A 14,039-nucleotide genomic window follows, 5' to 3' on the forward strand; every position below is an offset into this window, starting at 1 on the left:
ACCAGAAACAAAATTGTAGACCTGCACCAGGCTGGGAAGACTGAATCTGCAATAGGCAAGCAGCTTGGTGTGAAGAAATCAACTGTGGGAGCATTAGAAAATGGAAGACATACGAGACCACTGATAATCTCCCTCGATCTGGGGCTCCACGCAAGATCTCACCCCGTGGGGTCAACATGATCACAAGAAAGGTGAGCTAAAATCCCAGAACGACACGGGGGACCTAGTGAATGACCTGTAGAGAGCTGGGACCAACGTAACAAAGGCAACCATCAGTAACACACTACGCCGCCAGGGACTCAGATCCTACAGTGCCAGACATGTCCCCCTGCTTAAGCCAGTACATGTCTGGGCCCGTCTGAAGTTTGCTAGAGAGCATTTGGATAATCCAGAAGAGGATTGGGAGAATGTCATATGGTCAGATGAAACCAAAATAGAACTGTTTGATAGAAATACAACTCGTCGTGTTTGGAAGAGAGAGAATGCTGAGTTGCATCCAAAGAACACCATACCTACTGTGAAGCATGGGGGTGGCAACATCATGCTTTGGGGCTGTTTCTCTGCAAAGGGACCAGGACGACTGATCCATGTACAGGAAAGAATGAATGGGGCCATGTATCGTGAGATTTTGAGTGCAAACCTCCTTCCATCAGCAAGGGCATTGAAAATGAAATGTGGCTGGGTCTTTCAGCATGACAATGATCCCAAACACCCCGCCCGGGCAACAAGGAGTGGCTTCGTAAGAAGCATTTCAAGGTCCTGGAGTGGCCTAGCCAGTCTCCAGATCTCAACCCCATAGAAAACCTTTGGAGGGAGTTAAAAGTCCGTGTTGTCCAGCGACATCACTGCTCTAGAGGAGATCTGCATGGAGGAATGAGCCAACATGCCAACATACCAGCAAAAGTGTGTGCCAACCTTGTGAAGACTACAGAAAACGTAAGTTGTATATCCATTGCCAGCAAAGGATATATAACAAAGTATTGAGATGAACTTTTGATATTGACCACATACTTGTTTTCCACCATAATTTGCAAATAAATTCTTTCCAAATCAGACAATGTAATTGTCTGGATTTGTTTTCTCATTTTGTCTCTCATAGTTGAGGTCTACCTATGATGACAATTACAGGCCTCTCTCATCTTTTTAAGTGGGAGAACTTGCACAATTGGTGGCTGACTCAATACTTTTTTGCCCCACTGTAAATCCAGTTTTACTGCTCACCAATATTAACAGTACATCAATTAAATGAAACTACTCTTAACTGGTATTTGTAATGGTTTGCCATTAAAAAGTCTTTGGAAATTTGTGATCTCCAAGTGGCCTAGGGCAGAGCTCAAGAATACCCACATTCCTGTTTACATAAAGGCAGGCATCAATTAGATGCAGGCAATCTGCCAAGGAAGCTGTTAAAACATTTGGAAGGCAAACTGTTACTTCCTCTTCAGGCAATGAATGTTAATGTTTTAAAATATAGTATTTTATAAGCTAGCGCATATATGGGGAAAACTGAACAATCAATCAATTTTAAACAGATTTAAATGCCTAGTGTGGACATCCCCAAACAGTTGTTAAGTCTGAGCTGCTTTCCCGATTCAAACTCAAGAAAAAGCAGCTTGAAAGACCAGAATTAGCATCCAGCACTCTCTACTGAGGCCTTGGTATTCTGAATGGGTGAAGTTAAATGTTTGAAACTTAAAAAAAAAACACACACATTAAAATTTAGGGCAATTTTAAGAATCAAAAGAGGTATCTTAAGACTGGCAGAAAGCCATTCTTTTCCCAAAGAGGCAGGCAGAAATTAGGGACAATTCTGTCTCTTAAGCTCCACATGTCCCCCAAAAGAAAAGAAAAAAATGGCAATTATTTCAGCCTTATGCATTTAAGTAACATCACAATATCATTAGTGCATTCCCTTACCAATTACTAAATACATTTGCTTTGCTTCCTCCATGAGTAGCATAGACATTCAAGAGATTTTTCTTTCTCCCATGTCACCATTATTTTTACTAACTTTTTTTAAACTCAAAAAAGAAACCCAAATAAAAACTTATTACAAACTCCTAACTTTTAAAAGCTCAATAATCAAGGATAGATCAACTTCACCCGATTCCCTCAGAACAGAGGCTCATTCATAAAACTCAAAGTGTTTGTAGGTTCTGTAACCCCAACAAAATCTATGAGCTACTTGGGTGAGTCGCTACAGACCTTCAGCCTTAGTATACCACTGTTCTCTCACCACCATTGTTTTGCAAAGCAATTTATATGCAAAATGAATACCCAGATACAATGGCAAATTATTGCAGAAAAATAAAAACATGCTAGTTTGGTTCATGCACTGAATTAGGACACTGGTTAACAATGGCTTTGTACTTTGCCTGTTGGATTTCTATTTGTAAGGAATTTTTAATCCACTTACTATAGGAAGTCTGTTAAGATACCATTGTTATCTTATTCTGCTGTAGATCTAAGATTTAGAAAATAGTCACATAATGCTGTGCCTACAATTGAACAAGCAAAATTATCTATAGGTTACAACCAGGCAATCTTGTTTCACAGAAACCAGACAGTTTCTTAATTCTGAAGAAGCCAGATTCATTCCAAGAAACCTAAGGGAGTAGGTTAAGATTCCAGTTGTGTGCTGTCATAAGACCTGAAAAACTAAAGCACATTTTACCTGTGTTATGTCATCTGCATCAATCTGCACATCAAATGTAAGTTCCATATCATGGTCTTGGAGGACTGGGCTTCCCACAGACTGGTTCCAGCCCAAACCACATAGGACACCCGTGTATCTCTTTCTGCTTTCATCAACCCTGGAATAATAAGATTATTAATAGTAAGTGTAAGAAAATATAGCAACTATGTCTGATACATAATGTCATAACAATCCTATATAGACATAAGAGTATGCATCCTTACATCATTTCCATAAAAGGAAGAACTCTTTCAACTTGCAGAAAGCTTTTTTAAATGGTTCCCGTTAAAATGATAATGAATTGAGACCTTCCTTATCCCATCATCAACCCCACTGCCAGGTCTCCAATGAAGTAGATTTCCAGGGGCTGCAAAGAAAAATGGGAGTAGAAGCAATTTTTCCAGTGATCATCAAGTTCCTCCTTGGAAATATTCACATACCTGAGTTCTATCACAGGAGCAAACAGCATGCTCAGTAATGCTGGGAGACCCGGGATATGAGGCATGAGAGAAGTTTCCCTTAGCATCATTGTTGAGCCTATCCCCATAAAAAGCAAATTAATATGACTTTTCAAAACAAAAAAAATCAAATAGTTATACAGTAGCTTTGATCAGAAATATAGTGTAGGCAGGAGAGTTTATACATACTATAAACCGATAGTGTCCAACCTTCACAACTTTAAAACTTGAAATTTTAAGACTTATAGACTTCAACTCCCAGAATTCCCCAGTCAGCATAAGTACTTTGACAAAGCATTTTTTTTTACCTGTTGCATTTACAGATATGGAAGCAGCAACCAATATTTGTTGAAATGGATTCTCAGGAGCATCAACTACAACCACAGAGTTTACACTCTCCTTCTCTACCAAGATTGTTCTAAAGGATGGGAAAAGATTCAACATGATTATGAGAACTTTTAAAAATTCAATAGTCCAACATTTTATTGACTGTTTATTGAAATTTTTCCAAATGTTTAAAAATATTATTTTTAAATGTTTAAATACTATTAGTATTTAAAAACTCTATATGTACAACTATTACATAAACCGTAATAAGCACAGAATATTCTAGAAATATCGCACAACCATCTCTCTCAAGAGAACAGAAAGCAGAAAATACAAAGGAGAAGCGCTTCCAGGTGTGTGTGCGTGCGTGTGTGTGTGTGTGTGTGTGTGTGTAAAAGATGGATGTGTAGATTATTCTCTCTCTGTTTCCTTATCGGTTAACAAAGAAGGAAAGGTTAGCAAAAAACGGGAATGGTGAAATTAATGGAAGATGTTGACATCTGCGGCCTGTATAACCTCCATAAAATGTTGTGAATGGACAGGGTAATAATAAATGCCAAGAAGTTTGTGCTGCTTTCAGCCTTAGCTCTTGAAGCAGGGTTCTGTAGTCTGCAGTAATCCACCAGATATCTTGGAGATGCTTAAAAGCAAAACATGAAGTTTATAATCTTACACAGTTGTCCCCAAAGCACTGTAGAACAGCATCTTACCTGAATCTGGAAATTCTGGTCATACTGCTGAATTTTAGGTTGTAGGCACTGAAGGGGCCAAATAGTGTGATCTTTTGGAAAGAGAGTGAGAGCGAGAATGGGATTAAGAAGGCACCTGCAACATTTCAGTTTGTTAGCTTTGGGATTTGTCTTTACTATGTTATGTGAAATTCAGTCTTTCATTTTTTTTTGTCTTTGTACAGCTCGTACTAGCATTGTAAACTGGGTTTTATAAGATTAGTGTGCAGCCCAAAAGGAGGCAGAAAGCTCTTGACTTAAATAAAATACAAATAATATAATGCTTGGTCATTCTTTGAAGATACATCTTGCACACATATATCTTCTCTTCTCTTTGGTCATTGCCAAAAAGGGATTGTTTAAATAACATGTGAAACCTAAACTGCAACTAATATTAATCAGGGTATTTTGAAACAAATCTCTTTTAATTCAAAATGTAAAGTTGGTTGTTGCAACAAATTGTAAGATTAAATAGGGAGGAAGGGAGGGAAGGCTCTTGAAACCTCTTCCATAAAATCCCAGAGAGATAAAACTCGCACCTATGACCTGGTCTTGTTCATTTTTCTGAACCAGAAATTATCTAATTCTCTATGAGCAAGAAAGTAACAGCAAAAATGCTTTACAAATTAACTTTTATTAGGTACACATATTTTTGGCTTTTTTTCAGCTGTTTTCACAATGGTTTTGATATGGAATGATGAAGCAATCTTGTTATTCATAGAAACAGGGAAAAAACAGCATTTCATACTTCAGGTGAATCATTCAATGCTCAGCATTAAAATGGGATGGGAGTGGCAAAGATCTTTTAATAGCTTTTAAACTTACTTTGCAGTTTGGGGTACTAATCCTGTTAGCAGAGCAGCTCTCCAGTATTTCAGCCAGGGCGTTCTCTTCTCTTGGGCACTTTGGGAAGGATACCAATTTATTCTCCGCACATACTTCTGGCTTTGAAAACAGTTGTTTGAGAGTTTCATGATTTAGCTATAGAGATTTTGGGGGGGGGGAGATTTTGATAGGTGGGTGAAAAGGTAGGAAGAAAAAATCGTATTATTGCGATTGGTTGAACAGTGAGTCAGTCAGCTTACACTGGAGTTGGCATTTTTATCCAATCGCGTCCTTCCCAAGGGCCTGACATAGGTACTGTAAACATCACAGATTTTAAGCTATTTCAAGTAAAGCTGCTTTTGCAATTGACTGATGGTGATTCTATCAATGCAGATGGTGTTCCGGATATTTTGGAATTACACCTAAGGCACTTGTTACTATTGGTACTATTTTTGCTTTCTTTTGGCATAGTTACCTTGTGAACTTCCATAGGTAAGGGTGAACACAAACCTGATTTTTTCCAGTCACACTCCAACATACTCCCCACTACACTACATTGACTCCTACAATAAACATCTCTTTACTCCAGCCCATTCTCTTCAATGGATGAAAAGCACTACGGACCATTTCCTACTTCTCATTTCAATCACAGGATTCAACAAGCTTACTTTTAATCCTTTGGATGGAAGAAGCCATTTCCTTCCTCACGACAAATGAGAAATTATTCTCACACATAAGAAGTATATGACTCAGTTGTACCAAGGGAAGTTTGGGAACCAAAGTCCAAACAACAAGTAGAATACAAGAAAAAAAATGAACAGAGAAAACAGAAAACTCTTGCAGAGCAAACACAAGGTCATAAGCATTATTCTTCAGATAAGCAGTGAAAATAATTGAAATGGAAACCCACAACTGCAAGCTCAACTGGTTCTAATCTGCCAAAGTATCTATAGCAGATAGAAAAAAGTGCCAGTTCAAGATGTCTGTTTTACAATGTAGTTTACAAAAATAACACATGGCACGGATGTTCTGGTACTCTACCTGTATCTTCTAAATGCATTAGGTGATGGAAAAAACAGAAGTTTAGAGGAAACTAAGATCTATATTGTCTAAGACAGAGGTCTTCAAACTTGGCCCTTTTATGACTTGTGGACTTCAACTCCCAGAATTCCTCAGCCAGCGTGCCTGGCTGAGGAATTCTGGGAGTTGAAGTCCACAAGTCATAAAAGGGCCAAGTTTGAAGACCCCTGGTCTAAGATTTCATGGATCACAGTCCCTTTCACTAGATGTATGGTAGAATTTTACACATGCATATGTAAAACCTACCAGAGAGCTGGGAAAGGAAGGGAGGGGAAGGCAGAATGGGGGGGGGAAGAGCCCAAAGCTGAACTGATATAATAAAAGTATCCTTATTATACGCTGTTGAGCTGTATAGTGTAAGTAACTTTACATTCTGCTTAAATAATGCTAAATCTCCCAATCAATTTCAGCTCAACTGCTTCACAATGAAATCCATCTTTTCTAATGCCCTTTTGTAAGGACATTTGAACATGCCCCAAAGGAGCATATGTTCCTGTGTACAAAAGAGAAGCACAATAATGAAGTGTGTCAGTAACCATCCTCAACTCCTCAGTTTCCTGCATCCACAAGTTCAAGAAACTACCAAAGCCCCTGTATGAGAAAGGTGGACAGTTAAGAAGTTTGATTAGATAGATGGATGGATGGATGGATGGATGGATGGATGGAGTGATGGGATGGAATGGAATGGGATGGGCTAGGACAGGACAGGATAGACATATAGATACATAGACACATAAAACACAAATAGTTTTCCTAACAGAAATAATATAAAGAGAAAAATCTCTTACTTTTGATTCATAAGAGTCATCTGCAGGTTCTGCATAGCCTTCTTCAATAAGTATGGTACAGATGTTCACCATGTTTGTAATGCTAGAGCACTGAAACACATCTACATGCAAGATGCCATGTACAATTGAGAAAATTTTCACCATCAGAACATGGTCACTGACCAAGGAAGCAAATCTTTGGTTTGCTGCATAACTCCACTGTTCTCCACAAACAAGAGATCGTGCAGAGGGATGTATTCTGCGCATCTTGAATTCCAGAGCCTGAACAAAAAATATCAAAACAAATATATATATATTCCAAGAAAATGAAATATTCTGACTGTCCATAACACTGTCCTGTCATTCATTAAAAACTAGAGAAAAGTTTACCTGAAAGGGAAGCTCTCGGAGGTGGCTTGGAATCTCTCGTAACTGGTATAAAGCCACCTTTGATCTATTGCCATAATCTACATAGAACACCTGTACAACAAAAAGCAATTAAAAGCTGGCTTACAAATATATCACATTACATAAACCTAATTGAACAAAACGTGGCTTAACACAAAGTGCAGAGCTGTTGTGAAAGTTGAGGTCTGCTTCATTCAAAATGGGATGCTATTTCCTACTGTTGCTTCAATCAGCTCTTTCCATCATCTCCCCATAAAGTATTGTAACTGACTATTCTTTTCCAAACATTCACTGAAACATGGCCCTGTACTTAAAACTTTTCCAAAAAAAAAACCCCCAAACAAATCAAAGAGCACCCAAAAGAAGCAACCCTGAAAAACAATTTGATCTATGGATACCCCTAGATGCTTCAAGTGCCAGAAAATGCCAGAAATAGATAGTAATAGCAGCAATATATATATTCCAAGTCAATAAAACTGCTGCTGCCCCAAACAGTACAACTTATTGCCCAACATATCTTAAATGGGAAAATAATACTGTAGCGCTATACATGGACTCTTGCTATTCAGAAGTAGGATTTTTTTTTAAAAAAAAAAGTCTTCTATTCCTTTCCAAAAGAAATCCATGCTTTTATTACCTTTACTCCAAGCAATATATAATGTATTTTTAAAATGTAAGCAGAGACCAGTCATTTTTTTCAGGTGCTGCTATCTGTTTAATTGTTATGCTAGCTAGGCCAGTGTTTTTCAACTTTAGTGACTTTAAGATGGGAGGACTCCAGCTTTCATAATTCCCCAACCAGCTTTGCTCTGCTCTGAAGAATTCTGGGAGTTGAAGTCCAACCATCTTAAAGTCATCAAATTTGAGAAACACTGCACTAAACGTATTCTGCATGATTATACTTGAACATGCTCAAGGATTTGAAAAAGAAGCACCTCGGCATGGTCTCCAGATACATACAGGACTTGGACACGGTAGTACGTCTCCTTTTCCCATTCAGTAAAAGGTGCCAAACAAACCAAGTCTGGATAAGGGCGAATAGACAAAGAGGTCAACTCCAGCTGATTGATCTCAGCAGACAGTTTTTGTAGTACAGCCATACTTCTTTCATCTGTTCTGTATCCACAGAAGTGCCCAACCTCTACAATCTGAAAAAGGCAAGATTTTTTGTAGCATTCTCTGACACAACACACACACAAAAACAAGCCTGGGTTTTCAAGCTGTTCTTAATTAACAGAATTTAGTTAACAGTCAGTTAAATGTAGAGTCTGGGAGACAAGTAGGACAAGAGAAAAACAGAAGAAATTTAAATGATTTATCTCAGGATTTACCCTAAATTTTTATATTTTGCAAGTGACTATTTTGAGCTAATTATTTACTGTTTAGTTCTTCTGTAACATTTAAATGTTTTTAGCTAAATTGCAAATCAAGGGTGCTGCTTTTTCTGCAAAATTAACCATGTTTTAAGGCCTTACTCTTCAGGAATGAAGCTACGGGTTGTCTTTGCTAAGTGACCACAACTGTAATTGGCAATTCTGTCTCTAGGCAACATGGTCATTAAGCGAGACAAAACATGAATGCAACAATTTATAACCTCATTTCCGCTACAGTGTTAAACAAATCATGGGAGGTAATTAAGCAAGATATCATATGATCACAACTTGCACTTATGCTGCAAACTTCTTCATTGACTCTGCTTGTCAAAAACTGGCTGGGAAGCACTCAAATGCCAATCACATGACTGTGGGGATGCTGCAATGGTTATAAACAAAAGGATCCGTCTTGAAGTTACTTTTTTAATACTATTTTAACTTCAAACGGCCGCTAATAGGGTAGTCATTAAACAAGGTTTATCTGTACTATGATTCACAAGCTAATGAAGCTGTTTTTTTTAATCAGAAAACTGAGTGCTTTTTAAAGGAAGCAGCCAAATATCCCGACTCTAGAAGGCAGGAGGGAAAAATCCTGGCACACACGAATCTTTGCAGAATAGGCAAATGTGATGTGTATCTGTAGTTTCATTGTTGTTACCGGTAAAAGGACCTATTTTGCCCACTTGTGTCTTGGCAAAAAATCAAGTCTTAAGATATTAAATGACTGGAGAACTGAAATGCATCTGGCGTAAAGTTCGACACAAGTCACTTTAAGATTTAGTTTCCTAAGAAACTGTTTATCTGGATATGAATTTGTCTGGTCACAATAGAGGAGATAGCCTTTTCCTTCACTACTACTATATATGGAAGAAAGTCTCCGGGAAATTTAATTCAACCCCTTCCCCCCCTTTTTTTTTTGCTTAGAAGAAAAGAGCCAGCATCTTCCTCTTCTGTCAGGTGTTTAATTTAATTTGAATTTATTCAATAATTTAAACTCCTTTTACAACATTATAAGTGTTTACATTTCACACTTTTTTGGGGTTGGAACTGTTTTAATTCTATTCATGATTGCTAACTCTACGAGTAGAGCCATCTATTAGAAATAATCCATACTTGTCTACATGCTTCATATACATGGGTAATGCATTGAAAATTTACTCACACCAAAAGTTGATTTCCAATCTCCCCCCTTTCAGAGTTCATCCCACTAAAGTTGATGGACGGTACTGCACATAATGCACACAGACATATTTATCACCTACCTCAGTGACACAGATTGATAAATCAAGACTATTTATATTCTGCAGTTTTTCCACGGTGTTACAAAACTTCTGCATGGGAGTCACACTACGTTTCTGAAAGTCAATGTTCACTCTAAAAACAAATATCAAAATAATAAAAAATAGTTTATATCAACTTATTTAAATAAATCTGTAAGGTGTGCAAATTTTTTTTTATCAGCTTGATGGGGATTGGAGGAGTAAATATGGACAATCCCAATGTATCTAAGGAGAAACTTCCTGACAGTTAGAACAATTAACCAGTGGAACAACCTGCCTCCAGAAGTTGTGAATGCTCCAACACTGGAAGTTTTTAAGAAGAGACTGGACAGCCATTTGTCTGAAATGGTACAGGGTTTCCTGCCTAAGCAGGGGGTTGGACTAGATGACCTCCAAGGTCCCTTCCAACTTTACTACTACTACTACTACTACTACTACTACTACTACTACTACTACTACTATTATTATTATTTCTATCCTGGATGAGGAGCCCTTTTACTTTCTATGCAAAGAATGGATGGTTCTACCACACCTTCCACAGAATTGTTTCTTGCCTATGACTACTGGCAGACATTTGAAAAACAAACAGTGGAACAGGAAGGAGCTGATTAAAGTTATTCTTAATTCATGTCATAAGATGCTAGATTAGGCAAAAAAAAATCATATGCCATATTCTTGGACATTCCAAGCCTCTTCTCCATTTCCGAGCTCCACATCACTCAGTCTTTAGTATTCCAAACTCTGCATTTCATCTCATTTCATATTAGAATCTTGCAAAGTATATTTTGGCTCTCCTGAATCAGAGCAAAACAGCTTTCCTGTCAGATAAGGAACCAAACCTAATTTCATAATAACATACCTCATGTTCCTTAGAATGGTGCTATTTCCACTTGAAATTTTGTCCTCTATCTCGTCTGGGGAATGGATGTTCAGTTCGAATGGAATCCTCATCTGTGCCATTTTAAGAGCAAAATACACTGCAGGAAGTGTTTTAAAACGTTCTGTAGGATTCCGAGTAAATTCTACAAAGGCTCTAGGTTAAAAAAAAATAAAAAGAAATAAAACTGTCTAAGGATTACAATATGTGTATGTGCGTGTGTGCACAAACACAGAGATAGACAGACAGACAGACAGACAGACAGACAGATAAATAGACATACAGACAGACAGACAGACTTGCTTCCCACTTCATTCATAAATGATGAAAGAAAGAAGGGAAGTAAGAAGGGAAGTGAGGTGCAGAGGAGAAAGTGTGCAAAAGAAGAATAGGATATTGTTGGTAAAAGAACTGTCCTAAGAAATGTTGCCTGATGCCATCTGATTCTCCCCCACGGGGACTCCAAGCCAGCTGGCAGAATCAAGTCTTCAGACTTTTGTGGAAGGCCAGGAGGGTGGGAACAGATCTTATCCCAAGAGGCAAACTGTTCCAAAGGGCAGGAGCCACTGCAGAGAAGGCTCTTCTCTACACCCCGCTGGCTGGAATTCCTTGATCAATGGGGTCCACATCATGCCTTCTCTTCTGGCACAGGAAGGGCAGGCCATCCCATTAGGGTGAGACAGTTCCTCAGGTAACATGGGCCCATGCCAAGCAGGGTTTTAAGGGTGGTCACCAATACCTTGAATTGCCCCTGGAAGCAAACCAGTAACCAGTGCAATTCGCAGAACAGTAGTGTAACACAGGCTCCAAAGACTACCTGTGTTGCCACACTCAGTATCAGTTGTACCTTCCAAATGCTCTTCAAGGATACCCTTATGAAGAGCGTATTGCATAGTCCAGGAGTGAGACGACCAGGGCTTGAATGACTGAGTACAGGAACGTGTGCAACTGGCACACAATGCAAAGTTGTGCAAAGACTCTCCTAGCCACAACTGCCACCTGCTCTTCAAGCAGGAGTTGCAAGTTACATCCAAGTTGAGGACCAGGTCTGTCTCAGATAGTGCAATCTCATCCAGAACTAAGGTTGTTAAAGTCCCATATTTTGGAGTTCCTTGCACTCAAAACCATTTGGAATACCAAAGTTCAGTCAAAGCCTATTGTTCCCCAGCCCCCACAGCCTTCAAACACCAAGAGGACAGCCATAGCATTACTTGGACCACCAAGGTAGAGTTATAAAATTGACTATCATCAGCATACTGATGATACTTCAACCCATGGTGACAGACAATCTGACCAGCAGCTTCATGTAGATGTTAAAAAGGAGTGGAGAGAATACCAAGTCCTGCAGCACACAAAGGCTGGATCTCTCACTTTCCTTAACACCAATTGGGACTGGCCTTGGAGAAAGGAGCCAGACCAATGTAAAACTCTACTGCCCAGCCCCAAACCCTGCAGCCGGCCCATAAAGATACCAGTTGATGGTATCAAAGGCTGCTGAGAGGTCAAGGAAAGCAAGGATAGTGGTATTAACCCATCCCACTCTTGCCATAGATCATCAACAAGGGTGACCAGTGCTGTGTCTGTCTCATAATCAGGCTTGAATCCTGATTGAGCAGGATCCAGGTAATACATTTCATTCAAGACCCTTTGAAGCTACCAAACAACCATCTTGTTATGAGCTAGATCGCCTAGGCAGAAGCAGGCATCAATATAGTCCTTTATAGCTCTGAAAAAAAAGGCCACTGCTACAACGGCCCAGGAAGGTTCCACGCCACACTACTCTGAAGGCAGACTCCCTCAGTCTCCAAAAGCCAATAAACAACAAAGGAAGTCCAAAGAGAGGGTCCAAGCTCACAGGGCAAGGTCCAGAGTCCAGGCACAAGTCCACAAGGCAAAAGGCAGTCCGCAAAGCAAAGGCAAGGCACAGGCAAGAGCACGAGTAAAACCCGGGGGAGTGTAAGCCAAAACAAAGACAAACGCCCCTAGGCTTCTACTTAAGTCAGCCCTTGCCAGGTATTCCTGGTGAGGAGGGACAGGGTGACCTTCTCCCAAGTAGCCTCGCAGCCTTCCTTTGAGCTTGTCTCTGCTCTACTCACCCTTGGATTGAGTGGGGAAGGCAGCTGTGCCTCATCAGAAGGAATCTGCTGCCTATCAGCACCACTGCCCATATGCAGCTGATCCTCCCGTGTCTGGGGGCAGGCAGCTCTCTGTCCGGTGGATCACTTCCCCAATGCCAAAGGAGCCCGGGACAGCATTGTCCTCAGCCCCTGGCCTCTCCAAACATGCCATCCCCACCAGACAGTCCTGGTTCCAACTCTGGGCTCCTCTGAGGCCATGACACAGCTTTTCTACCACTTTCTGTAATGACTACTTCAGATGCTGGCTTGGACAAAGAAACACTGTCTGCAGGGACTTCAGAATGGGGAGAGGCCAGGAACCTTAGAAGGGCTGTTGGAGGAGTGACCGAACGAGCCTCTGGCTGAAGAGGACAGAGAAGAGCTGCAGCTGATTACTCAGAAGGTGGTTAACAAAACCAAAACAAACTGCATAAAGTGAAAACATACACATCCACTTACTTGGTTCCATCATAAACAATGGAGGTGACTTGACCACATTGTCTGAAAAGGGATTGCAGCTGCTGATAATACAGGAAGCCATAGGGAGGAATGTTCTTTAACTGTTAGGAAAAATAAGTATGCACCTTCAGAAAGGTTGTATTCTGATATTTTTAAATATGTTCTTTATATTATTTTAATAATAATAATAATAACAACAATAAAATATCATGAATTACTCTCTTAAATCATTATTCAACATTTAAATATTTTAAGACAGATTACCAGGGCAAATACCAGTTGATTATGAAATCCAGCTGTCTTATCTTGAGCAGTCTAACTTCTACTAGTACCCAAGTTCTGCCAAGTGTGACCTTATTTCCTGCTAGAAGAATATAGTGTCTCCTGGCTGCCATGCAGTTTTATTGATTCTGGTTTTTTTTTCTTTGCTCCCAATGTCTATTCTGCCTACATTTTGCTCTTTTCCACATATTCTCCTTTTAATCCACTATAAGTGGACTTGAAATGAACTGGGAAATGGGGCAGCTATGGCTGCTGTAGCCATGAAAACATATGCTATAATAAATACTTAAAAGTGCCACAAAATTCTGTTACGTTGGCCATAAAAGATTAATGCAGCTACCATGTGGAAAATTAAGACCCCGT

The 14,039-nt window shown here is 39.5% G+C and overlaps 1 protein-coding gene across 2 annotated transcripts in view; it reads right to left on the bottom strand.

Moving 5' to 3' along the window:
• The window catches only part of TDRD9 (tudor domain containing 9), an 86,039-nt gene that overhangs the window by 6,670 nt on the left and 65,330 nt on the right, over window positions 1-14,039 (bottom strand). For both annotated transcript variants that reach the window (XM_039368940.1, XM_039368939.1), the window contains 11 exons: window positions 13,395-13,495; window positions 10,801-10,974; window positions 9,924-10,035; window positions 8,224-8,436; window positions 7,271-7,360; window positions 6,902-7,162; window positions 5,034-5,189; window positions 4,191-4,261; window positions 3,462-3,571; window positions 3,136-3,232; window positions 2,675-2,813 (listed from right to left, as the gene is read on the bottom strand). In XM_039368940.1, coding sequence (XP_039224874.1) covers window positions 2,675-2,813; window positions 3,136-3,232; window positions 3,462-3,571; window positions 4,191-4,261; window positions 5,034-5,189; window positions 6,902-7,162; window positions 7,271-7,360; window positions 8,224-8,436; window positions 9,924-10,035; window positions 10,801-10,974; window positions 13,395-13,495 — 1,524 coding nt within the window. The remainder of the gene's footprint in view (window positions 1-2,674; window positions 2,814-3,135; window positions 3,233-3,461; window positions 3,572-4,190; window positions 4,262-5,033; window positions 5,190-6,901; window positions 7,163-7,270; window positions 7,361-8,223; window positions 8,437-9,923; window positions 10,036-10,800; window positions 10,975-13,394; window positions 13,496-14,039) is intronic.

This window comes from Crotalus tigris, unplaced genomic scaffold, assembly GCF_016545835.1.
Source record: "Crotalus tigris isolate CLP2741 ecotype Arizona unplaced genomic scaffold, ASM1654583v1 scf7180000020955.813331, whole genome shotgun sequence".
NCBI classification, from domain to species: Eukaryota; Metazoa; Chordata; class Lepidosauria; order Squamata; family Viperidae; genus Crotalus; species Crotalus tigris.